At 49.4% G+C, this 26,703-nt stretch overlaps 1 protein-coding gene and 1 long non-coding RNA gene across 2 annotated transcripts; one reads left to right on the top strand and one right to left on the bottom strand.

Moving 5' to 3' along the window:
- Positions 1-225: 225 nt before the first annotated feature.
- SDHB (succinate dehydrogenase complex iron sulfur subunit B) lies at positions 226-26,102 on the bottom strand. The gene is made up of 8 exons (XM_059691093.1): positions 25,870-26,102; positions 15,618-15,745; positions 13,238-13,323; positions 6,271-6,407; positions 5,601-5,717; positions 2,390-2,491; positions 978-1,100; positions 226-440 (listed from the first exon to the last, which is right to left on the bottom strand). Exons 1-8 carry the CDS (start codon positions 25,939-25,941, stop codon positions 363-365), a joined length of 843 nt encoding a protein of 280 aa, XP_059547076.1. The 5' UTR covers positions 25,942-26,102; the 3' UTR covers positions 226-362.
- LOC132231624 (uncharacterized) lies at positions 24,572-26,575 on the top strand. The gene is made up of 2 exons (XR_009452098.1): positions 24,572-25,018; positions 25,160-26,575. It is a non-coding gene; the product is annotated as an uncharacterized LOC132231624 (long non-coding RNA).
- Positions 26,576-26,703: the final 128 nt, after the last annotated feature.

Here is a 26,703-nt window from a genome sequence, read left to right as displayed (position 1 = left end):
GGTAGACACAAGTGACTCCCATTTTGCAGATGGGTACATGGAGTGGCAGAGAAGGAACTTGCCCAAGGCTGTCCAGCTGGTGAATGGCAAAGCTGGGAGGAGCCCCAGGTCCTGCATGACACCAGCTTCAATCTTGGACCCACTGTACCCACCCCCCCACCCCCAGAGGCTCCTCCTCCTGGCACCTTCACATTCCTCTGCAGCGAGTAAAAGGAACAGGCTTGCTTTTTCATTAATAAAGTAGAATAACATTTATTTTTTTCTTAAAACTTTATTTTACATGCTGTAATCATGGAAACTCAAATTAGATATAAATTATGTCCAGCTGAGCTGGTTACAGATCATGGTTAGCATGAGAAGAGTTAAGCGGAAGCTTTCTTTTCCTTGTAGGTTGCCATCATTTTCTTGATTTCAGCAATAGCTTTCCCTGGATTCAGCCCCTTGAAAAAAGAGAAGAGAATCAATACCAAATGGTAGTGAAACTGAATGGAAGAAGTGATGCCCTTGGGCGGAACCCTCCCCGAGCTGATGCAGTGTCCAGGCACTGAATGCAAACCAGGCCCTCTAAAACCCAGAGGCCGGGCTAGGAACTCTCTCTGGTCTCTCCTTCCAGATGTTTAGAAGGCTACCCAGTTCTCTCTCTGGCAAGGGCGCTGTCTTGTTTTATTCCTGCTGGTGTGCCTCACTGTGGCAGGCAAAGGAGCCCAGGGCAGAACCATGTTCACTGAATGCTCAAAGATATCTAAGAAAGAACGTCTATGACTACAGCTGGTGTCACAACTAGCCAGACATCTCTACAGGTTTTACACATTCCCACGATCTTTAACTCATCTTCAGAAACCAGCACATACAAGCTCCCAAAGCTGTGGAAGAGGCTCTGGTCCCTCCTGCTCCAATGACCGAGTTTGCTCTCTGCCGTCTGCCCTGGAGCAGAGGCCATCTGTCACTGCGGCTCTGAGGCCGCCGGCCCTGCATACCTTGGGACAGGTCCTGGTGCAGTTCATGATGGTGTGGCAGCGGTAGAGAGAGAAGGGGTCCTGCAGCTTGGCCAGGCGCTCCTCCGTGAACTCGTCTCTGGAGTCGATCATCCAGCGATAGGCCTGGGAACAGGGGGCTGATTAGCTGAGCTGTAACCTACCGGGCCAGAGCAGCCTCTGGCTCACCTCACAGCTGCAGGAGCGCAGGACAGGGAACTCTCTCAGCGTTGCCACCCTGTCTGCACACTCTTTAATTCTTGCCATCTTTCACGGAAAGGCTCCCAAATCTTCCTGAACTCCTCTTGACTAGTGATCCCCACAAACCTGTGAACCACAGTGCACCTGGCACCCTGGGGCTTAAGAGTACGCGACCAGGCATCGTCTTCTAATTATTACGTTGCTCATTAGCTTCCTATCCAGATTACGAATTAGTGAAGGCAGGGACTGTGTAAAATGACTCTTTATCTATCTTCATAGCACCTACTCCCTGTATCTGAGTAAACTGATGACTTCACAGCCCTGTCTAGAGATCATCTATGCTTCACTTACTGATTCCTTTAATTAGTGTATGCCTCCCAGAAGCCTGAGACCAGCCAGCTGAAAACTAACCTCCCCATCACCAGACCTGCTCTGCAGTGTTACTGGAGGACTTCTATGTTCCCAACAACTCAGGTCACCGGCTCGAGGGCCAACTATGAATGCACCTGGCTGTCAAACTCTACCATGGCTGGGAATCAACACTGCCACATGGTCACACAACCACATAACTTCTCTTTTGGTGGGAAAATGATAAATGTTGTTTTGTGAGTTGCGTAAGAGTCTATGGAAAGCACGGACCATAAATCTAACGCCTAAGCTTTCCGGGAACAAAGATAGTGACTTTCTTTGCAGTGAACTATTCATATCGTGAAAGGCAATACTACTTTCTCTTCTGAGCAACCCCTACAGCCGGTCCTCCCGGCGTCCGTTAGCCTGCAAACAATTTCCAACCCGAGAGCTGGCAGGCCCCCCTCAACGGCACTTCGTTCTCCCCTGCTCGCGTGTTAAAATCCCCGTGAGAGGGAGGTGGGAGCCATGACAGATGCATTCTGGGGAAAGCAGGCAAGTGGGTAGGTAAAAGCCAGCTGCACAGGAAACACATTTTAAATATCGGCAAGGCATGGTTTGCCCACCGGCATGTCACCACCCAGGGAGGGACCCTCGCCACACCAGAACCAAGGCATTTTGCAGATGAAGCCCTAGGTTTACTGAAAGCCAAGTGAAGACAAAGAAATCTGTGACCTTGTTTGGAATGGATGCAAATCAAGGAAGCCATCGCCCCTCAGAATGTCTGGTTTCCAACAACATATTGTGCACTTGGACTTCTGGATGCTTTTTTCAGCGTTTCTTAAAGCAATGGCGGAGCACCTCACCTGCATGAGCACCGCAGGTCCCAAGTATTTGTCTCCATTCCACCAGTAGCTGGGGCAGCTGGTGCTGCAGCAGGCACAGAGGATGCACTCGTACAGCCCATCCTGTGCGGAAGGAGGAAGCGTGGTCAGGAGCCCGGGACGGAAGAGCCCACGTGTCCTTAGTTGACTAAAGGCGGTATTTGAGGTTAGAGCATGAACAAAGCATCCACTCGCATGGGAGTTTTCTTGGGAAAATCCTAGGAGTAGTTTGCAGAGATTTACCAGAGCCATTCGAAAGAGCTTGGATCTGAAATGTAATCATTTGCTGGATTACAGCCCAGAGTTTAAGTCCAAGTACACTAAGATATGTGCCCTTGACCAGGAATCGAACCTGTGACCCTTCAAGGAGCAGACCATCTCTCTGCCAATTGATATGTCTCCTCTCTCTCCCCCCACCTCCTTTCTACTCTCTCTCTCTCTCAAAAAAAAAAAAAAAAAAAATCAATGGGAAAAATATCTTCGGGTGAGGATTAACAAACAAAAATAAAAATAGACACTAACACCCCAACAAACAAACAAACAAAATGCATTACCTACAATACAGTGTAGAAGCAGCTAGGGCCTGGTGCAGAGGCCTCTAGTAGTCTACACCAGCCTCTGCCCGCTCAGCACAGGAGACATCAGGTTTTTTTTTTTTTTTTTTTTTTAAATATATTTTATTGATTTTTTACAGAGAGGAAGGGAGAGGGATAGAGAGTTAGAAACATCGATGAGAGAGAAACACTGATCAGCCGCCTCCTGCACATCTCCTACTGGGGATGTGCCCACAACCCAGGTACATGCCCTTGACCGGAATCGAACCTGGGACCTTTCAGTCCGCAGGCCGACGCTCTATCTACTGAGCCAAACCGGTTTCGGCAGAGACATCAGGTTTTCAATGGGAACCAACATCATCCTAAATAGCCAACTTGCACGGAGCACCTCATGCTCTACCGACTTTACCTTCTTTGATTATCACATCCTATTAGATTCCCATTTTACAGGTAAGGAACTGAGTCTCAGAGCGGTCAGGTCACTTGCCCAGGGTCACAGAGCTCAAGTAGCAGAGCTGGGATGGCACCCAGGCAGCCTAACTCTGGAAGCCCTGCTCCTTAACACCTGCCACACTGACTCATCTGCCCAACCAGTTCTACACACTGGACTTCCAGCTTCTGGGGACAGAAACCGACTGAAGGCAGCGAACAGAAGGGCATGCCGCCATCTGAAGTAACTTGCACTGGGTTACGACTTTTATAAGACTCTCCCCTCTCCTCCAGTCAAGCTTAGTAGGAACATAAGAGAACATACAGATCTCTTCTTCTTCTAAAGTTTTAGGCAAATACTCCTCAAGAGATTGAATGGTCTAGTATAAGATTAGCTAAAACAAAACAGATTCCGGTTCAGTCACCCAGCTCCTTGGTCAGATCTGTTCCTGACTCACATGACAGATGACAAAGACCTGTTGGTCCTGATTATAACCTTATGAGTCTTCAACAAAATCTATGTTCTGTTCAGGCAGCAGGTAAGAGTATAAACTGGCCCGACTGATCTAGAAAGCATAAGATAATAGGATTAAGAACCTTAATTATAGTCATATTCTTTAATCTACTTTAGAAAAACATTTTAAGAAGCACTCTCATTGGTCCACAACAGTAGGAATGGTTAAAGAATACACAATGTGTCCTAGCTGGTTTGGCTCAGTGGATAGAGTGTTGGCCTGCGGACTGAAGGCTCCCGGGTTCGATTCCAGTCAGGGGCACATGCCCGGGTTGTGGGCTCGGTCTCCAGTGTGGGATGTGCAGGAGGCAACCAATCAATGATTCTCTCTCATCATTGATGTTTCTATCTCTCTCTCCCTCTCCCTTTCTCTCTGAAATCCATAAAAATATTAAAAAAAGAAGAGGAAAAAAGAACACACAGTGCGCATACCGGAAGCAGCAGAAAGTCAAGTGTGAGCTCATGCTCGTGAAGAACTCTAAGACTGTGGGAGGTGCTCAAATAAAGGAACAGCGCGGACACAGAGGCACATTTACGTTTTGACCCCAGCTCCATAAAATCACGAAAAAAGTTATGTTTAGCATATTAATTTAAGGAAGTGAAAAATGCTAAGTAAGTAAATGTTTGGTATATAAATGAGCAAATTGTGATTATCCAGAAAACATGCTTCAATCCCTAATAACCCCACATCAAGGAGATGTTTACTAGCTACAAGCTGCCCGAGCATGAGGGATGACTGGTTGGGCCAGAGTGGCCAGTTCCAACCTGGACCCTGGGATGTGTTCGACTCCATAGGAGTTAGAAGTGGGGCTGTGCTGACTCACATCACCGTGCTGCCCCCATCGTCTCCATGTCACAGCTGCATTCATGTACTCATTCACATAACTACTATGAATTGGTAAAATAACACGTGCCAGGGTCTTGGATCCAGGAGTAAGACACCGTCCCTACGATGGCTCAGTCTGACGGGCAGGAACGTAAAGGACTCTCTTAGGATCAGCGCTCGCTGGAGGAGCACACGAAGTGGTGACCATCAGAAGCACATGTCTTTGGCCCCATGCAGGCACCTGGTTGGGATCCACCTCCATGTGGTCCCCTCCCCCCTCTTCCTCTCCACAGGACCCAAAGTGTGCAGGGGGTAAAAGTGCAAATCAGACACTTCTGAGAGGAGGGGAAGGTAGTACAGGAGGAGACTGGAAACTCGGTAATAACGCCTTCACTTTCAAAGACTCCCTAGCCTCACAGAGAACAGCAACTCCAAGAGAGTGTGAAGGCAATCACCAGACGTGCGATGGTAGGAGAGAACACAGAGGCTCTAGGCCCAGCTTACCATTAACGATTTCATTCCCACCTATAAAACAGTGTTAAAGTGCAACCCTGACTTAGCGGTCAACTTCTACAGAAGGGGCAGTTCCCACACTGGTTTCTGTAGAAGACAAGCATCTGCAATATGGTTAACAATCTGCTCCTTGGTCTGCTCTGCCCTTCTGGGCTCACACTACCCACCGGCCGGAGAGGACAGGTGTCCAACCCGTGGGCGGATGCTTCTGAAGTTCCTTCCAGAACACACTGAAAGGTCTGCATCACCTCATGCACTTACCCGCCCTGACCACTCCCACCCCCTCAAGACACACTTCCTGGAAAACATCTTTGCAATGAAATTCCTCAAATCAAGATCATAAATGGGGGAAATCACCAGTTTATCTCGATCCTCGATGGACTGCAGGTACTGCTGCTTGCCTTCCTGGGACTCATCCTTCTTCTTCAAATAAGGCTCAATGGATTTGTACTGAGCATAGAAGTTGCTCAAATCCTGAGGGCAAGAGGGAGAAGGGTCAGGTTCTACCATCCCCGCAGCTTTCTCTTCGCCCATTTCTCGGCCTACGTTCCTGCCCTATGATGGACTGAAGGCAGATCCTCCTGTGGCAGGATACGGGCAGAGACTCAGAAGGGAGAAATGGTCGCAATGTTGGGCGCTGTTAGCAAATCTCCTCTTCATCCCACCCACCCCTGAAAACACCCTCAGCGAAGGCGGTCAAGTACAGGGAGTAGAAATGAAAGTAAACTGTGTGTCAACTGCTGCTTCCCAATTGGTATTTCCCACATGAATTCTTTGTAGTTATGGCCAAATTCTTCGTTTCTGGGACTGTTACAATTTTGTGCCCTGTTATTTCCAAAAAATCTTCACCAAATGAGCTGCTGGAAGATCTTCCAGGCCTGTTTGTCTTTCAACAGTCAAATTACTTAGTTCAACTCAGATAGGAAAAAACTGCCCGAAAGAACTAAGAGCATAACCCGAACACACCTCTCCCCTGCCCTTGCAAAAAATATGGGGGGGGGGGGCAGGGAGGGATGCAGAAACTCACAGGAACCAGATCCTTTATCACATACATATGTGGAAGAGGGTAGATTTTTGAGACTTTGTTGAGGTTGGTGTCAATCCTCCGGGTGCAAGCTAGAGTGTTGCCTCCATTGATGTTCATTGCACAGGAGCCACAGATGCCTGAGAGACAAATACAGCCAACACGTCCTTACCCAGATCCCGGTTCAGTCACCCAGCTTCAAGTTCTTTCCTCTGGACTGTCGCCAGTTACTCAGCCACCGGGAGCAGTACTGGCAGGCAGCACAGCTCTGGCAGAGGTGCCTGCGGCCTCTTCCCCCTCCTTATCTAGAATGCAGATCTACGGGCTGTAGTTCCAAAAACATTTTGTGACCATGAGGCAACCTTGAGGGTGGGTGGCACTAGGACAGAGGAGCCTGGGATCCAGCTGGCACCACGGAGTTCCCAGCACCAGTCCTAGCTTCATGCTTCATGTATTTTGAGAGAAAAATCAGCCTGTATTTTTAAAAGCCACTGTCTCTGGCCATATGTTCCATCTCTGATCTCAGAAGCCATTGTTATTTGAACACAAACTCTAACAGCTACAATATCCCCAAACAAATCAACATTGTCTTGGTCATGATAAGGCTGAGGCCTGGCTACAGATGATCCAGAGGTAGCTCTTATTCTATTGTCTCTACAAGACAAGCAGCACGGAGGATATGAAACCCACAAAAGCTGCCTGAGCACTAACTTTCCAAGGAGAAGAATAAACTAATGTGAAACCAAAGCAAAGCAAAGCAAGCAGAAACGAGGTGCTGACCAAGGGACCCTGAAATGAGAATTTTCTTAGCCTGGACTCACTTCCTGTGCATGGAAATTTCCGAGGTATTTCAGAGTTTAAAATTGGCTATGCAAATTCAACCCCTGGTACTGCTTCTCTGGAGCTGTATTTTGATCATCAGGCCAGAGAAATGGGATTACTCATGGAACTTGCACTGGGTAACCACTTAAAACATTTTTTTGGGGGGGGGGTGGGGGTGTTACCACTTTTATAAGACTCTCCCTTCTTCTCCAGTCAAGCTTAGTAGGAACATAGAGAACACACAGATCTCTTCTTCTTCTAAAGTTTTAGGCAAATACTCCTCAAGAGATTGAATAGTATCGATATATTGATGCACACCTGGCACTCAACTGTGTTTCTATTTAAACACATAGCACTGTGTTTTAAAAGAAATGGTATATAATTTAAAAAATAAATCCAATGAATCTTCTCTCAAACAGGCTCCCCTGGAAATTCTCTTAACAAGTAATAAGGGAGTAAAAAGGAGCAGCAATTAATTTCATCCTGCCTCGGATATTTTAGTCCAGATGGGCCACACCTGATGTTCTTGGCTCTGAGTCTGGGGGGACGGGGTGGAGGGGGACGGGGGGCGAGAAGGTTACTGAAAAGCATCTCTATTTCCTGTGTTGCCAGGATTGATGTGGGGAAAGCTGGTGTTCAATTACAGCAGAATGCTCCCTGAACAGCAGGACTCAGCCCAACTATCAAAATATCTCTCAGCATTTGCTACAGTAAACCCAGTCCTGTAAGATTAGCTAAATCAAAACAGATGTCTTAGAAATAGGTCTTGAAATGCACAGCAGGTAACAAACATAAAAAGTGATGGGCCAACATTTACAGTGACTTTTCCTTTCTGGAAGGTTATTTCAGGAAGAGAGTTCGGTCCCAGCGCTCGCTCTTGGCCCAATCTACACTTTTTGGTTTTCTCCCGGGTCTCCAAGCCTGTACGACCTGTGCTGTGCTGCCTGTGGTGTACTGCCTGTGCTGTGCTGCCTGTGCTGTACTGTACTGCCTGTGCTGTGCTGCCTGTGCTGTACTGCCTGTGGTGTACTGCCTGTGCTGTGCTGCCTGTACTGTGCTGCCTGTACTGTGCTGCCTGTGCTGTACTGTACTGCCTGTGCTGTGCTGCCTGTGCTGTGCTGCCTGTACTGTGCTGCCTGTGCTGTACTGTAATGCCTGTGCTGTGCTGCCTGTGCTGTACTGTACTGCCTGTGCTGTGCTGCCTGTGCTGTGCTGTACTGCCTGTGGTGTGCTGTACTGCCTGTGCTGTGCTGCCTGTGCTGTGCTGCCTGTGCTGTGCTGCCTGTGGTGTACTGCCTGTGCTGTGCTGCCTGTGCTGTACTGTACTGCCTGTGCTGTGCTGCCTGTGCTGTGCTGCCTGTGCTGTACTGCCTGTACTGTACTGCCTGTGCTGTGCTGCCTGTGCTGTGCTGCCTGTACTGTACTGCCTGTACTGTACTGCCTGTGCTGTACTGCCTGTGCTGTGCTGCCTGTGCTGTACTGCCTGTACTGTACTGCCTGTGCTGTACTGCCTGTGCTGTACTGCCTGTGCTGTGCTGCCTGTGCTGTACTGCCTGTGCTGTGCTGCCTGTGCTGTGCTGCCTGTGCTGTACTGCCTGTGCAGTGCTGCCTGTACTGTACTGCCTGTGCTGTGCTGCCTGTGCTGTACTGCCTGTGCTGTGCTGCCTGTGCTGTACTGCCTGTGCTGTGCTGCCTGTACTGTGCTGCCTGTGCTGTACTGTACTGCCTGTGCTGTGCTGCCTGTACTGTACTGCCTGTACTGTACTGCCTGTGCTGTACTGCCTGTGTTGTGCTGCCTGTGCTGTACTGCCTGTACTGTACTGCCTGTGCTGTGCTGCCTGTGCTGTACTGCCTGTGCTGTGCTGCCTGTGCTGTACTGCCTGTGCTGTGCTGCCTGTGCTGTGCTGCCTGTGCTGTACTGCCTGTGCAGTGCTGCCTGTACTGTACTGCCTGTGCTGTGCTGCCTGTGCTGTACTGCCTGTGCTGTGCTGCCTGTGCTGTACTGCCTGTGCTGTGCTGCCTGTACTGTGCTGCCTGTGCTGTGCTGCCTGTACTGTGCTGCCTGTGCTATACTGTACTGCCTGTGCTGTGCTGCCTGTGCTGTGCTGCCTGTGCTGTACTGTACTGCCTGTGCTGTGCTGCCTGTACTGTGCTGCCTGTGCTGTGCTGCCTGTGCTATACTGTACTGCCTGTGCTGTGCTGCCTGTGCTGTACTGTGCTGCCTGTGCTGTGCTGCCTGTGCTGTGCTGCCTGTGCTGTACTGTACTGCCTGTGCTGTGCTGCCTGTGCTGTGCTGCCTGTGCTGTACTGTACTGCCTGTGCTGTGCTGCCTGTACTGTGCTGCCTGTGCTGTGCTGCCTGTGCTGTACTGTACTGCCTGTGCTGTGCTGCCTGTGCTGTGCTGCCTGTGCTGTACTGTACTGCCTGTGCTGTGCTGCCTGTGCTGTGCCGCCTGTGCTGTGCTGCCTGTGCTGTGCTGCCTGTGCTGTACTGCCTGTGCAGTGCTGCCTGTACTGTACTGCCTGTGCTGTGCTGCCTGTGCTGTACTGCCTGTGCTGTGCTGCCTGTGCTGTACTGCCTGTGCTGTGCTGCCTGTACTGTGCTGCCTGTGCTGTGCTGCCTGTGCTGTACTGTACTGCCTGTGCTGTGCTGCCTGTACTGTACTGCCTGTACTGTACTGCCTGTGCTGTACTGCCTGTGCTGTGCTGCCTGTGCTGTACTGCCTGTACTGTACTGCCTGTGCTGTGCTGCCTGTGCTGTACTGCCTGTGCTGTGCTGCCTGTGCTGTGCTGCCTGTGCTGTGCTGCCTGTGCTGTGCTGCCTGTGCTGTACTGCCTGTGCAGTGCTGCCTGTACTGTACTGCCTGTGCTGTGCTGCCTGTGCTGTACTGCCTGTGCTGTGCTGCCTGTGCTGTACTGCCTGTGCTGTGCTGCCTGTACTGTGCTGCCTGTGCTGTGCTGCCTGTACTGTGCTGCCTGTGCTGTGCTGCCTGTGCTGTACTGTACTGCCTGTGCTGTGCTGCCTGTGCTGTGCTGCCTGTGCTGTGCTGCCTGTGCTGTACTGCCTGTACTGTGCTGCCTGTGCTGTGCTGCCTGTGCTGTGCTGCCTGTGCTGTGCTGCCTGTGCTGTACTGTAATGCCTGTGCTGTGCTGCCTGTGCTGTACTGTACTGCCTGTGCTGTGCTGCCTGTGCTGTGCTGTACTGCCTGTGGTGTGCTGTACTGCCTGTGCTGTGCTGCCTGTGCTGTGCTGCCTGTGCTGTGCTGCCTGTGGTGTACTGCCTGTGCTGTGCTGCCTGTGCTGTACTGTACTGCCTGTGCTGTGCTGCCTGTGCTGTGCTGCCTGTGCTGTACTGCCTGTACTGTACTGCCTGTGCTGTGCTGCCTGTGCTGTGCTGCCTGTACTGTACTGCCTGTACTGTACTGCCTGTGCTGTACTGCCTGTGCTGTGCTGCCTGTGCTGTACTGCCTGTACTGTACTGCCTGTGCTGTACTGCCTGTGCTGTACTGCCTGTGCTGTGCTGCCTGTGCTGTACTGCCTGTGCTGTGCTGCCTGTGCTGTGCTGCCTGTGCTGTACTGCCTGTGCAGTGCTGCCTGTACTGTACTGCCTGTGCTGTGCTGCCTGTGCTGTACTGCCTGTGCTGTGCTGCCTGTGCTGTACTGCCTGTGCTGTGCTGCCTGTACTGTGCTGCCTGTGCTGTACTGTACTGCCTGTGCTGTGCTGCCTGTACTGTACTGCCTGTACTGTACTGCCTGTGCTGTACTGCCTGTGTTGTGCTGCCTGTGCTGTACTGCCTGTACTGTACTGCCTGTGCTGTGCTGCCTGTGCTGTACTGCCTGTGCTGTGCTGCCTGTGCTGTACTGCCTGTGCTGTGCTGCCTGTGCTGTGCTGCCTGTGCTGTACTGCCTGTGCAGTGCTGCCTGTACTGTACTGCCTGTGCTGTGCTGCCTGTGCTGTACTGCCTGTGCTGTGCTGCCTGTGCTGTACTGCCTGTGCTGTGCTGCCTGTACTGTGCTGCCTGTGCTGTGCTGCCTGTACTGTGCTGCCTGTGCTATACTGTACTGCCTGTGCTGTGCTGCCTGTGCTGTGCTGCCTGTGCTGTACTGTACTGCCTGTGCTGTGCTGCCTGTACTGTGCTGCCTGTGCTGTGCTGCCTGTGCTATACTGTACTGCCTGTGCTGTGCTGCCTGTGCTGTACTGTGCTGCCTGTGCTGTGCTGCCTGTGCTGTACTGTACTGCCTGTGCTGTGCTGCCTGTGCTGTGCTGCCTGTGCTGTACTGTACTGCCTGTGCTGTGCTGCCTGTACTGTGCTGCCTGTGCTGTGCTGCCTGTGCTGTACTGTACTGCCTGTGCTGTGCTGCCTGTGCTGTGCTGCCTGTGCTGTACTGTACTGCCTGTGCTGTGCTGCCTGTGCTGTGCCGCCTGTGCTGTGCTGCCTGTGCTGTGCTGCCTGTGCTGTACTGCCTGTGCAGTGCTGCCTGTACTGTACTGCCTGTGCTGTGCTGCCTGTGCTGTACTGCCTGTGCTGTGCTGCCTGTGCTGTACTGCCTGTGCTGTGCTGCCTGTACTGTGCTGCCTGTGCTGTGCTGCCTGTGCTGTACTGTACTGCCTGTGCTGTGCTGCCTGTACTGTACTGCCTGTACTGTACTGCCTGTGCTGTACTGCCTGTGCTGTGCTGCCTGTGCTGTACTGCCTGTACTGTACTGCCTGTGCTGTGCTGCCTGTGCTGTACTGCCTGTGCTGTGCTGCCTGTGCTGTGCTGCCTGTGCTGTGCTGCCTGTGCTGTACTGCCTGTGCAGTGCTGCCTGTACTGTACTGCCTGTGCTGTGCTGCCTGTGCTGTACTGCCTGTGCTGTGCTGCCTGTGCTGTACTGCCTGTGCTGTGCTGCCTGTACTGTGCTGCCTGTGCTGTGCTGCCTGTACTGTGCTGCCTGTGCTGTGCTGCCTGTGCTGTACTGTACTGCCTGTGCTGTGCTGCCTGTGCTGTGCTGCCTGTGCTGTGCTGCCTGTGCTGTACTGCCTGTACTGTGCTGCCTGTGCTGTGCTGCCTGTGCTGTGCTGCCTGTGCTGTGCTGCCTGTGCTGTACTGCCTGTGCTGTGCTGCCTGTGCTGTACTGCCTGTGCTGTGCTGCCTGTGCTGTGCTGCCTGTGCTGTGCTGCCTGTGCTGTACTGTGCTGCCTGTGCTGTGCTGTCTGTGCTGTGCTGTGCTGTGCTGTGCTGTACTGTGCTGCCTGAAATGCATTCTGGAATCGGACAACTCGGGCTGACTCCTGGCTCCCAGCTCACTAGCTGTGCGTCCTTTTGGAAGTTCCTACCCCCCGGGCTCAGTTTCTTCACTGTACCCTGAATGTAAATAGCAGCACTGATCCATCTCACACAGAGCGCACAGGACGGAGCCTGGCACACACGCTGTGCTCCACGGCCATCAGGCCAGCCGGGCTTCCCGGCACACCTGTGTGATTTTTGCCATCTGAGAACCACCTGAACAATTATTTAGGAGCTTTCTTTAAATCAAATCATTTTTACTTAAATTCATATTAAAAAACCATGTCTGTATCACTGCTACACTGTCAGCAGTAATTATGTCCTTCTAACACGTAAAGAAATACATAGCTATTAAGGTAAAAAAGGCTGGCGTGCACACTGCCAGAAATCAGCTCATGCGGCACCAGCAGCACACTATGGGACACGCTGTTCCCATCCCGAACAATCCTACTGAGCACCTGCTCTGTGCACATGTAATGCTGGGAGCTGGAGGGACGCACACGCCTCCCTGTTGGACAAATGTTACGTGAGCATAAGCACCAGTTGGACTTTCTCTACTGCCCCCTGATACATGAGCCCAGCAGAGCAGAGGCAGCCCGCCAGCATACCGAGCCGGTCTTCGAAGGCAGCAGCAGCTGTCAGGGGTTGCCAGATGCAGCAACCATGCGACAGAAAGCCCTTGAAGGGAAGCAAACTCAGAAACCAGAACTTGTACCAGTTAAAATTTCCGACCCCTTTACCCAAGAAAAGGAAGTGCCATGCACAGCCAGGTCAGCTGGCAGAGCCCTGCAGCTGTTCTCTAGGTATTTCTGTCAGCTCTGGCCAGCCTTTCGGGAACCAGAACATGAGTATGCGGGGCCTACCAGGGAAGGAAGTGCTTACCTTCCCTGCAAGATCTTCGGAAGGTCAAGGTAGAATCCATTTCATTCTTAATCTTGATTAAAGCATCCAACACCATAGGACCACATCTGACCAAAACCAAAGCAAGAACAAAAGAACCGAGTTGTATTTAAGTGAAGTTCACTCTCCCTACACTTTCATCATAATAAGATGAGACATCTGCCTATGTCAGCTGCTTTTATTATCCACCTGGCCTTCGCGGGGCACTGAGAATTTCCCCGTTTTATTTTTGCACATTCTTACACAGTTGGAGTACCGCAGAGTTCTATTTTGGTGATCACATTGAATATACATTTCTAGAAAATGGAAAGCTGAAAGTATTTAGGTTAGAAAACAACTTCCACGTACTGGCAGTTTTTCTTTTTTCTTCTAAAGCTCCTTGTAAAGCTTTCCCAAATAGTTTATTTCAAATTTAGAAATTTCAAATCCAAACAATAAGTAGCTTTAAATGGTTCATTAATAATAATAATAATAATAATAATAATAATAATAATAATAATGCACAACCACCACAAAAACATGGAAGAGAATAAAAGATAAATCACCCACAGTCCCCTAATCTCAAGCACTGAGGGTTCCATGCGCATGGGTGCAGTGAAGGGTATAAGGGCAGCAAGCCCTGCCCGGCCGGCGTGGCTCAGTGGTTGAGCATTGACCTATGAACCAGGAAGTCACGGTTCGATTCGCAGTCAGGGCACATGCCGAGGTTGCGGGCTTGATCCCCAGTGTGGGGCATGCAGGAGGCAGCCAATCAATGATACTCTCTCATCATTGATATTTCTTTCTCTCTCTCTCTCTCCTTTACTCTCTGAAATCAATAAAAAGATGTTACAAAAAAAAAAAAAAAAAAAAAGGGCAGCAGCCCTGGCTTTGGGATCCAAAGTGCAGGCCTGGCATTCGAGAGCCTGGTCTGAATCCTGCCTTGGACACTTACGAGGTTACAGGCAAATCAATCAGCTCCCTGTCGATGAAGCCCAGAGAGCAACACCGACATCTCACAGCACTGCTGGTGAATGAACACACGAGGAAAGGAACAAGGAGAGCACTGCCTGCCACAAACATTTAGTGTAACAATTATCCTCATGCAGAGTCTGTGCTTCTATGAAAATGGCTGCCTGTCTGAGCCTCAGTTTATCTGTAAAACGGAATTAATATTGTATCACAAGACTGTAAAGAAGATTAAATAAAAACATGCAATTTTTATGTTGCGTACACAGAAGTGCTCAACAAATTTTATTGCCTGGTTGCCACCTGATTCCTCTCAGTATTTCTCTATGCATGGGATTTAAAAAATATGCCCCTCCCCAGCTTTATGGAGATAAAAATAAAACGTAACACTGTGTAAATTTAGGGTGTATGACGCGACAATTTAATATATGTATATACCGTGAAATGATTAGCACAATAAGGTTAGTTAACATTTTGCATTATCCGTATTTCTATCAGCAACATGCAAACACCCTTTTCACTGTACTTTTGCCAACACTGGGAAATGTAACCTTTAAAAACCTCTACTATTCTCAGTGTTTGAGAGCTTTGAATACTAACTACAATGGTTGAGTATTTGTCATAAATACATTAATTTTTCTTCACTCACCAATTATTCATTGCAAGTCTTCTGTGTGCCAGGTTCCGTTCTAGGTGCTGGAGATACACCAGAGAACAAAACAGATGAAACTTCCTGCCCACGGAGGGTCACTCTGCTGGGCTGATTCTAGGGGACTCAGTCTGTGCACGTTCTTTGACTCTGTCTACTGAGGTCCTGGGAAATTGTTTTTGAAGATCTGAGCTTTCTTCTTATAAAGGGAAAACTCCTATGTTCTTCTCTAGGATTACTCGCTTCCAATACTTCATTTCTCATCACCAAACATGTGGGTGTTTTCCCCATACTAAGCAATTTTGCAGCATCAGTGGGCGTCCCACAGTGTAACTCGACCGCACCATTCCAGCCAGGTTTATGGTGTTTATCATTATTATATAATACACGGTCCAGATACATAAAATCAACACGAAAACATTCAGCATTCTAAAACTGATAATGTGTTAAATGACTTAAAACACTATGCATACAGCCAACTCTACCATGATTCCTAGAAATGGGTCATGCTTTGATTTGAGGGAAGAAAAAGAATTTTATAAAGTTATTCAGGCACCCACATCATTCTTGTTGCATTTGTTTTCTGTTCCTTTTCTTTGTCTCCTTTAAAAAAAATTATTATTTACATTTCCTCTCATTTTGTTTTCAAGAGATGATAAAATTCCAGAGCCACTGGATGACCAAGGGTGTGCAAAGCACGCCCCTGAATCAGATGAAGAGCTCACCTTCACTTATCCAATACCCAGCTTTCATTGAGATACTCACTTATTCAAATCAATTTCATAAGTTTGCATACGAGGTTTATCTCCGGTTTTGTCTGGATCCCATCGGTAGATGGCAAATTTCTTGATTCGGGGAGCGGTGGCAGCAGCTGTCTGGGCCCCTCGGCAGGCCTGAAATTTAAAAAGTTCACAAGAACGAAAAATAAATTCTTTAAAATGCAAGGTAAATCCTACTTAGCTGCACTATAAACTGCAACACTGGATACAAACCCGCACGTTACTGACAGCCTCTTGGGGAAGGCAGTCATCCGATATTCAGCAGATACTAAGCATGTCTCATATGCCAGACATGCCAATCATACTCATTTTAAAGTCACTATTTATTATTGCCAGGTACTGTATTAAGTGTTTTTTATGAAGTAGTCCACTGAATCTGCATTTTAAAGATGAGGAAAAAGAGACCAAGTTATGGGCCCACACTTACAGAGCTGAGTGGGGCCAGAATTGGAATCCAGGTCTGTCTGTCTGACACCACAATCCATGTTCCTAAACACTGTACTATCCTATTTATTTGTGAATAGTCCCTGGTCTCTTCTTGGTGCTGTCTTCTCTTTATGTCCTAAACTCCCTCAAGGGCATGTGTATTAGTGTTCTCCAGAGAAATAGAACCAGCAGTGTGCATATATGTGTGATATACGTATATGTGCACATATACATACATATATGTGCACTTATCTATACTAATAAAAGAGAAAAATGGTAATTGGCGTACGACGATATCCTTTTCATTGGCTAATCAGGGCTATATGCAAATTAACTGCCAACTAAGATTGGCAGTTAACTGCCAACAAGATGGTGGTTAATTTGCATATGTAGGCACAATGCAGGGAGGCGAAAGGGAAAGCAGGAAGAAGCCCCCTGCCACTGACAGTGATTGGAAACCCAGGGGGGAGCTAAGAGCTGGGGGGCAGGGCAAAGGTGGCCCTGGGGCCGCCTTTGCCCTGCCCCCCAGCCATGATCGGAGAATCAGGTGCCTTTTCCGCCCTGGCCAGTGATAGCAGGAAGTAGGGGTGGAGCCAGCGATGGGAGCTGGGCACGGTCGAAGCTGGCAGTCCCAGGAGCTAGGGGTCCCTTGCCTGGGCCTAAAGCGAAGCCCACGATCGCGGGGCCGCTGCAGCTGTGGGTCCCCGCTGCCCGGGCCTGACGCCTCAGCCAGAGGCTTCCTGCAGGGGCAGGGGCAGAGCCCACGCGATCACGGCACCCCCCGCTGCCACTGCAGGTCCCCACTGCCCGGGCCGGACGCCTAGACCAGAGGCATCAGGCCTGGGCAAGGGGCCGATCCTGCGATTGGAGGGTGATGGGGGTCACGCCTGAGGGCTTCCCAGTATGTGAGAGGGGGCAGGCTAGGCTGAGGGACACTCCCCCCCCCCACCCAGTGCACGAATTTTGTGCACCGGGCCCCTAGTACAGATATAAAAATAGGTTTATAATAAGGAATTGGCTCATGTAATTATGGAGGTGACAAGTCCCAAGATCTGTAGTCAGTGCGCTGGGTGACCCAGGAGAGCGGATGACAGTTCTAGGCCAAGGCCGGCAGGCTTAGGCCCAGGGAGACTTGATGTTTCAGTCTGAGCCCAAAGACAGGAAAAACCCCGATGTCAGTTGGACAGCAGTCAGACAGGAGGAATTCCCTCTCATCCGAAGGAATAAGAGGGAATTTGTTCTAATCAGCCTTTCAACTGATTGGGTAAGGTCACCCACACTAGGGCAGCAATCTGCATCACTGCTTTTCGATGTGAATGTTAAACTCACCCCAAAACACCTGCACAGAAACACCAGGATAACTCTGACCAACTATCTGGGCACCCCAGGGCCCAGTAGATGAACGGTCACAGCATGGGACAGGCTGTTTTACACCGCCCAGCGTCCCTGGTCCAGGCCTTTGCATATAGCAGCTCAATCATGGTTAGGAAAGATTGAAGAAAAGAGCAAAAATGAGTGTTATACTAATGTAAAAGTGTGTTTTATTTTAAATGCACCTTAAAAGGCTGAATAGTGCAACCTACATCAAGCCAGTAAAAATAAAGAAACACCCCTAAGTCAACGGCTAAGCCCTCCCCACCCCACAATCCTTGCAGCCCTTTTCCGTTTAGGCAGAGACCACACCAAGTCCTCTAAGCTTCTACTATGGTGACGGGGACGGGGATCCTGTCAGTCCAAATAGCAAGTATAAGGTGAGCCCTCAATTTTTATATAGAAAGTTCAGGCTGTATTCCCAGCTAGCTAAATAGCTTATAAATTGTTAAAGAAAGTAAACACTCTGAAGGTTAACTGAGTAATTACAAGAAGGTAATGCTGTTTATTACTTGCTGGCAAAAAGTGCCCCAAATTAAGTGAAGCTGAAAAGAAAAATATCAGCTTTCAGTAGGAAAGAAAGCGTATGAAGAAAGTGAATGTGAAGATGAAGCTGTATTTTACCTTGTTACCAAGCTGGCTAGATCATTAATAAAAGGAATGTCGTTTTTACAAACGAACATTTTCCATGAGGGACTCCATTTTGTGAATGGGCAGGAACACGTGGCTACCGCCACCTTGTGGCAGTGAAGAGGAAGTGAAAAGAAAGGATTCCTGAAGATGGCTCCAGCAGCTTTTGCTGCTTCGTGCCCACCAGTGTTTTTGTTTTGGTGAGATTTAAGGAGGTATAATTCATTCCGTACAGTCAGGCACCACTTAATGATGGGGTACATTCTGAGAAATGCATCGTTAGGCAAAAATGCATGTTTGTGCGAACATCACAGAGGCACCTACACAAACCCGGATGGTGCAGCCCACTCCACACCTGGGCGCTAAGGTGCCGCCTACTGACCCCAGGCTGCAGCCTGCACAGCAGGTTCCTGGGCTGAGTACTGCAGGCCATGTAGCAGTGGTGTCTGTGTGTCCAAGCATAACTGAACATGAAAAGGTACAGTAAAAATACAGTGTAAAAAATTTTAAAGCCTAGCTGGTTTGGCTCAGTGGATAGAGTGCTGGCCTGCGGACTGAAGGGTCCCAGGTTCAAGTCCAGCCAAGGGCACATGCCTGGGTTGCAGGCTCGATCCCCAGTAGGGGATGTGCAGGAGGCAGCCAGTCAATGATTCTCTTTCATTATTGATGTTTCTATCCCTCTCTCCCTCTCCCTTCCTCTCTGAAATCAATCAAAATATATTAATTTTTTTAAAAACATATACCTGTACAGGGCACTGACGATGACTGGAGCCTGCAGGACTGGAAGATGCCGGGAAGTCAGTGAGTGAGTGGGAAGGCCTGGGCATTACTGGACACACTGCAGACTTTATCACTCTGTCCCACAAGTCCTCCCCCTGCTTCCTTCCGACAGGGTCAGAGAACACAGAGCTGTCAACGCTGCCCCATGAGCAGGGAGGTGGGCTGGGTGGGAATATCGAGGAGAAACTGGCTGGGGGAGACGCCGATCACCGTAACAGTGACTGTCAGGAGGGAGTGACGGTGGCCTGAGGGTCAGCAGGAATGAGAAACCAGGACGGAAGGGTAAGGAACACAGGGACTGTCATGGCCACATGGGTGGCTACTGCCTGTCGGAGCAGTGGTCAGATCAAGGAACTTTGTGGTGGTTCAGGAAAAAGAGGGTGTTATCATGAAGAGAGTGTAGGACTCAGAACTCACTGTTTTGACTTTGGAAATTTGTTTTGGGTTCCACTGGCCCTATCTGGCATAAAAGGCTCTCTCTGGTACTGAGTTGATGGAGGAAATAAAACTATCTCTGCTTTACACCATTACAACCTGACAATGTTTCCAACGTCCAGGGACAGGCTGGCCCCACAGGGAAAACTCTCACTGGAGTGGCCGTGGCACTTCATACTGGTTAAGGTGCTCCCGTGGGCCTGAGTCCGTGTACAGGACCTTAGGTCCTCAACAGAGCACCTACAGCCGGGTCCTCGGAAGCCCATCAGCCGGGCCTGGGGGCTGCAGCGCCCTCTGAACATGCAGCGCTGGGGGACGGGCTCCCCTGGGAGGAAACAGGTCAGTGGCCGAGGGACTGGGGTGCAATCTGTGCGCTCAGAATTGAGGTGCTGTAAGAGGGAGTCCACTGCCAAGCTCCAGACACTGCTCCCGTTAGAGGAAAAATCCCCCTGAACCATAGCCTTCATTTCTCACCAGAAATTGAGTTCCATTATAATCCCATGGGACCACTGTAGTACATGCAGGGTGTCATTGCTCTAAACATTATATGGGCACATGATTAATTTGATGAGTTTTTTTTTTAATATATTTTATTGATTTTTTACAGAGAGGAAGGGAGAGAGATAGAGAGTTAGAAACATCGATGAGAGAGAAACATCGATCAGCTGCCTCCTGCACATCCCCCACTGGGGAAGTGCTCGCAATCCAGGTACATGCCCTTGACCGGAATCGAACCTGGGACCTTTCAGTCCGCAGGCAGACGCTCTATCCACCGAGCCAAACCGGTTTCGGCAATTTGATGAGTTTTGATAAAGTGGAATAACTGCTACCACAATTGTGATAGAACATTTCCATCCAGAAAGTCCTCCAGGTTCTTTTACAATCAGTGCCTCTCCTTTCCCCTTGCAACTGATCTGCTTTTTATCACTACAGATTTATGTGAAATTTATAAAATTTCATATAAATGCAATCAGAGAGTACATCTGTGTCTAGCTTCTTTCACTTAACGTAATGCTTCTGATTCATCCGTGTTGTTGGGTATATCCAGTCTGCTGCTTTTTCAAAAAGTTAACGCTTTTCATTTCGAAATAATTGTAGAATCATATGAATTTATAAGTAATACTGAGATCCCACATACCCTTTACTCAATTTCCCCCAATAGTAACATTGTACAAAATTATAGCACAATATCACAACCATACAGTCAAGACACAAAACATTTCCATCACCACAAAGACCCCTAGTGTTGCTCTTATACAGCCGCACCCACGGCCCCCATGCCTCTCTCCCTTATTCCTTAACCCTAGCAATCAGAATCTGTTCCCATTTCTATAATTTTGTCATTTCAAGAATGTCATAGAAATGCAATCATCTAGTATGCACCCTTTTGGGACTGGCTTTTTTTTCGTCCAGCATTAGTCCTTTGAAGACTCAGCCTAGCTGTGTGTGCCTCAATAGTTGTTTCATTTTGGTTTGTTAGCCATCCATCCACTGAAGGACATCTCGACTGTCTCCAGTTTTTGTCTATCATGAATAAAGCTGTAATGAACATTTGGGAATAGGTTTCTGTGTGAGCGTTAAGTCTCAATTTCTCTGGAACAAATGTCCAGGGGTGTAATTGCTGGGCTATATGGTAGTTGCATGTTTATTTTTAAAATATATTTTATTGATTTTTTACAGAGAGGAAGGGAGAGGGATAGAGAGCTAGAAACATCCATGAGAGAGAAACATCCATCAGCTGCCTCCTGCACACCCCCTACTGGAGATGTGCCCAACCAAGGTACATGCCCTTGACCGGAATCGAACCTGGGACCCTTCAGTCCACAGGCCGACGCTCTATCCACTGAGCCAAACCAGTTAGGGCTGCATGTTTATTATTTTTTTTAAAGAAACTGTCAAACTGTTTCCAGTGGGTGGTCACTGTGCTAAGGTAGGTGGTAGGAGGAAAGGGACAAAATGCCTTTAAAAAAATATAAATTAAAAAGTTTTTAACCTGGGAATTTGGGGTTGTCAGCTATGGTTCTAAGGCCTGATGTAACAGTGTTACCAGTGGGCAATAGGCATCTGGTTTGATCCAGTTGGGGTTCACTCTCACAAGGCCTGTCAAAGACCACGGTTACCTGCAATGCATCCCAACTGAACACCTCTTTCTAGTACTCAAATGCCCGCTTTATAGTCACTCTACAAAGGTCTCTACTGGACCACGAAGATTCCCCCAAAGGGGTTAGGTTATTTAGAAACCATTAAAAAAGTTCTTCTCAAATGAATGTGAGACAAAAGCCACGCAAGGATGCATCGCAACAGAGTATCATAAGCAGTAAACCCCAAGGTAAGTTTTGGGGTACTCCAAAGTATCACTATTTTTTAAAAACAATTAATTTAAATTCATTTTGAGTTAAAAACCTATTTTACACAACACTTGGAGGGGTGAGGGGACATTAACAGGAACGAGGAGAGGAGATCTGAGAATCAAAACGACCAGAGGAGGCTGTGGGTCTAAAAGTGACAGAGTTTTGCTCATCCCGAGGGCTGAACTAAAGTTATCCACAGCGTTATGGCAGCTGTGAGTTAAAAAAAAATTATCTGAATAGAGAAATCTAAACATCTGTTCTCTAGGTGTTCATAGTAAATTTAGAAATAATAACAATAGTTTTCACTCACTGAAGCCTTATCATGTGTCAGACATTGTACTAAGTCAGTGATTTTCAACCTTTTCATCTCATGGAATGCCAAGACAAAATTACATTATATTTTCTGCCGGCCTGACAAAAAAAAAAAAAAAAAAGGTAAATTAAAAAAAAAAATCCTCATCGAGGACATGCTTAGAGAGAGTAGTAAAAACGCAAATCCCAAACAGAACAACACAAAGAGAGAATTCTTTTCCCAAACAGATCCCAAACAATAGCAGTCATACCACCACCAAGATCTTGGTGGTAGATGTTCTACACATACTCATTCACTTATCTGTTCAATAAATGATCATGGAGTGGCTACTGTTCCAGGGACTGTTCTAGGTCTGGGGTCAAGGACAAAGCAGACATACATCTCCATCCTCAAGGAGCTTACACAATGAATGGGGGAGACACACACATAAAATCTCTACTATGTCCAACGGTGATAAGTGTTATGGAGAGAAAAAAGGAGGGGGAAGGAGATCCTGGCTACAATTTCCATCTTTCGCTTTTATTGATTTCTCTTTTTTACATCGTTTGCTTCCTGTTCACGTCCTAACTGAGGATCAAACCCGCCACCTTTTGGTGTATGGGACAATGTTCCAACCAATTGAACCACACAGGCGAGGGTAATTCTACAATTAAAAAAAAAAAAAAATTTCAGAGATGGAGAGAGACAGAGAGAGAGACATCAATGATGAGAGAGCATCATTGATCGGCTGCCTCCTGCATGTGCCCCGACGGAGGCCGGGATTGAGCCTGTAACTGAGTACATGCCTCTGACCGGGAATTGAACTGGAGACCCTTCAGTGTGCAAGCCCATGTGGACAGCTATCTTTGAAGGAGTGGTGGGATGCAGAGGACGAGTGAAGGGGGAACTGCCAATTCTCCCACAGTAACAGGAAGGAAAGGAGGCTATATGGGCAAAAGCAGGGAAGTTTTCCCCCTTTGTTGCCTATCAAGCAATTTACTACACACCCATGACAGAGGAGGGTTTTTCAAAAGCATTTCTACTTCATGACTCAGTGGTTGAGCGTCAACTTATGAACCAGGAGGTCATGGTTCAATTCCTGGTCAGGGCACATGCCCGGGTTGCAGACTCAATTCCCAGTAGGTAGCTGATCAATAACTGTCTCTCACCACTGATCTCTCTCTCTTCCTATCTGAAATCAATAAAAAAAATATTTTTTTGAAAAGCATCTCTCCTTCAATCTACAAAACTAATGAGTACCCGAGGCCGAGTGTAACTTGGAAAAAATTAACTTCATAGTTTATAGTTTAAGGAAGGAAGATAAGAGCTGGACTGAACCAAACTGAGAAGAGTGAATTCTGATTCATGCTAAAGGCTGCTTGCTATGCCTTTAGGACAGTGGTTCTCAACCTGTGGGTCGCGGCCCCTTTGGTGGTTGAACGACCCTTTCACAGGAGTCGCCTAAGACCATCCTGCATATCAGACATTTACATTACGATTCATAACAGTAGCAACATGACAGTTATGAAGTAGCAACAAAAATAATTTTATGGTTGGGTCACAACATGAGGAACTGTATTTAAAGGGCCAGAAGGTTGAGAACCACTGCTTTAGGAGATTCCTCAAGGAGCAGGCTTGGAACTAGTTAGAGCAGATTCAGATTTGGAGATAGGGCAAAGGTGCGCAAATGGAGAGGAGGAGGGCAGGAGATCTGAGTAAAACCTGGGCCTTGCTTCTGAGATGAAGGGAGATGTGTGCAAAGTTTCAGAAATGGGTGGCCAGGTTCAAATCCAAGCTCTAGTAGCTGTATTTTTTTTTTTTTTTAAATTCTACTGATTTGAGAGAGAGAGAGAGAGAGAGAGAGAGAGAGAAACATCTACTTGCTTTCCACCTACCCATGCATTCACCAGTTGATTCCCCTATGAGTCCCGCCTGGAGATCGAACCTGTAACCCTGGCTCATTGGGATGACACTCCAACCAACTGAGCTACCCGGCCAGGGCCAGGAGCTGTGTGTTCACTGGCATATTAGTTAACCTCTCTGATTTCATTTCCTCTTTTGTAAAGCATAGGGATTATTAAAATCTACCTCATAAGATTAACCGGAGGGGTCAAGCTCTAGTATAGTCCAGAAAATGATCTCTACTTTCCAATATTGGCAACATTATCAGTTTTTGTACTAATCTGATTGGCAGATAGGTATCTGAAGCTCTGCCAGTGCCAGGAGCAATGAGGTACACCCCTGAGAGGAGGTGGTACTTGCCCTGAAGGAGTTCATCGTCTGGATGAAGAAATAAGGCAACACAGAGAACAACTGATCACTTACAGGCATAACGGTGGTTGGCGGGGCAGACTAGTGCATGAAAGGAATTCAGACGAGAAACCACACTGTGTCCTAGAGTCCTAGGAGCCTGAATATCACCCACCGGCAACACCGCATTCATTACTGAATTCTTTTGCAGCGGCTTTTGCGGATATGAACCCACATTCCTACATGGGGGAGAGGGGGCGCCCTGACTCTTCTGTTTTCCTGCCCTCAGGAGGCCCTACAACGGCTCACCGGGAATGACGACACTGACCTGTGAAACTGGCCCTCTCTACACTGCGCTCTTGGGAGAGGGACGAGCCGTGGAACTCACTCTCATTGGTGGGGCTCTCACTGCCTAACTGCTTGCTCAACGGAGATGAAAGGGGCTGGTAAACAAGGCCATTACCAGCCATCAATTTAATGCTCAGAAGACATCAGCTCGAGGCTCTGGTCCGCAATCCTCTTTCCTATTTCCCCTTCTCAGACCCTAAAAGGAACGTGTGCAAGTCCCCCGACAGCACACTGGGAAGAGCCAGCATCAGGAACAGGCCGTGTGCGTGGTGTTATGCAGCCGGAGCAGGTGCTGGAAATGAGAGACATTCTCATCTGAGTGCAAGAAAGGCACCGACCGCGTGCCCAGATCTGTGCTAGGAGGTCCTCACATTATGATCCAAACAACAACAACAACAACAACACTGGATTTAGATCTGGACCTGCCACTTCTTGGCCATGACATTTTGAGCAAGCAACACATTTTCTTCCTGATGCCTCCGTTTTCAAACCTCTGGAAAGGAGGTGAGAATCCCTGCTGGCCACCTTAACGGGGCTGGATGGGGAACCCAGAGGAGGTGGCAGGCTTGGAACGGATTTGCAAATCCTTAGTCCCTTAGGCGTGCAATGGCAGCTTCCCTTCCCCTCCTGCATATTCCCGTTTAGGATGCAGACCAGAAGAATGTAGCTTCCTGACAACACAAGAGGCCGGGGAGACCGGCACACGGAACAGAATCCGTGGGAGCAGCGCGAGCTGCGGCGATGTGCTCCCCGCCCAGCCTCTGCGAGGCCGGTACTGCTGCGCGCCCTTCAAGGACGGGGCGCCTAGGGGGGACCTGCTGTACGGAACCGAGTCCGGCCCGCAGCCCCCTAGGCAAGGGTCCGGGTCCTCCAGGGGCTGGACTTCCCTCCAGTCTCCTCTCCCCTCTCTGTCCCCAAGGATTCACTTGCCCTGTCCTTTCCGACCCCCGTCCAGACCTCTTTCCTGAGCCCCCCGCCTCGCGTCCCGCAGGACGGACCTGGCGCCCCGGTCCCCACCCCTCCCACCCCGCAGAGGAGAAGGTTGGGCGACGGAAAACGGGCTGGGAGCCCAGATGTTTGGGATCGCGTTCTGCTTCCGCCAGTCACGCACTTGCCATGTGACCTTGGGCGGTTCAAGTCTCTTGTCTGGACTTATTTCTAAAAATCGGATTCGTCCTGAACCGCTCGCAGGCCGCGACAGGTGCAGCAGCTTGACAGGGATAAATCAGGGCACCGCGCAGGTGGGAGCGGCCCTCCCCTCCCCGAAGCCCGCGGTGCCCCCTCGGCCTCCCCCGCAGCCCCAGGCCGGCTCCAGCCCTTTGCGCCCGCCTTTTCCCTGCGCCCCGGGAGCTCACCTGCAGGCAGGCTCCGCCGAGGGCCGCGGCCGGGAACCGGCGCCTCAAGGACACTCTGGCCACCGCTGCCATCTTGGCTTCTAACGGCGGGCCCCACCCCTTAACCCCGAGGTCGCTCTGCGCCCGCGTCCCACCGAGCACCGCGGCGCCGGGCCAAAGTCCACCCGGGATCCGCTAGCCTCTTCCGAGCCGCAGAGAGGGAGGCAACTTCCGGTTCCCCGGGCGGGGGAGGGAAGGCCAAGAAGGCCGAGGCGAGCATGCGCAGTAGCGGACTGCCCGGCGCATGCCCAGTTGGCCCCCCCGCGTTTTTAAGGTGACCTTCCCAGAAGGGGGCGGAGTCAGAGAGGGCTGGCGGTAGAAGGGGTGGGGCTAAGGCCATGAGGGGGCGGGGCCATCCAATCCGAGTTCTGTCCGGATGTTAAGCCCTTTCTTTCTGAAAGTTTCTCAGTTCTATCATTCATTTCTGTCGCTTAGTGGGTTTAGTCAGACATTGTCAGACACAGAGAGGTTTGCCCGAGACTGTCCAGGTTTCAGCACCGAATCCCGAGTCCCGGGCCCAGAGAAACCCCACATTCCCAGACAAATCGGGAGGGTTGCTGAATGAACCCAGGGGAGTTCAAAGAAGACCGACAAAGGTGTTATCCATTCATTAAAAAATATGTATGGAGGCCCAGCCGGTGTGGTCAGTGGTTGAGTGTCTACCCATGCACCAAAAGGTCACTGGTTCGATTCCTGGTCAGGGCACATGCCTGGGATGTGGGCTCAATCCCCAGTAGGGGGCGTGCTGATTGATGTAGATGTTTCTCTCATGGATATTTCTATCTCTCTGTCCTT

Source organism: Myotis daubentonii, chromosome 3 (assembly GCF_963259705.1).
Source record: "Myotis daubentonii chromosome 3, mMyoDau2.1, whole genome shotgun sequence".
NCBI classification, from domain to species: domain Eukaryota; kingdom Metazoa; phylum Chordata; class Mammalia; order Chiroptera; family Vespertilionidae; genus Myotis; species Myotis daubentonii.
Note: the sequence above shows the minus strand (reverse complement) of the source record. Positions and strands in the feature narration are given on the sequence as shown.

Coding starts and splice junctions, on each gene's coding strand:
- SDHB (XM_059691093.1), bottom strand. CDS start 25,941: ATGGCAGCGGTGGCCAGAGTGTCCTTGAGGCGCCGGTTCCCGGCCGCG. Junction 6,408..13,237: donor CCGAAGATCTTGCAGGGAAG/GTAAGCACTTCC, acceptor TTTGTCTCTCAG/GCATCTGTGGCTCCTGTGCA. Junction 1,101..2,389: donor GACCTGCGGTGCTCATGCAG/GTGAGGTGCTCC, acceptor CCCTGTTCCCAG/GCCTATCGCTGGATGATCGA.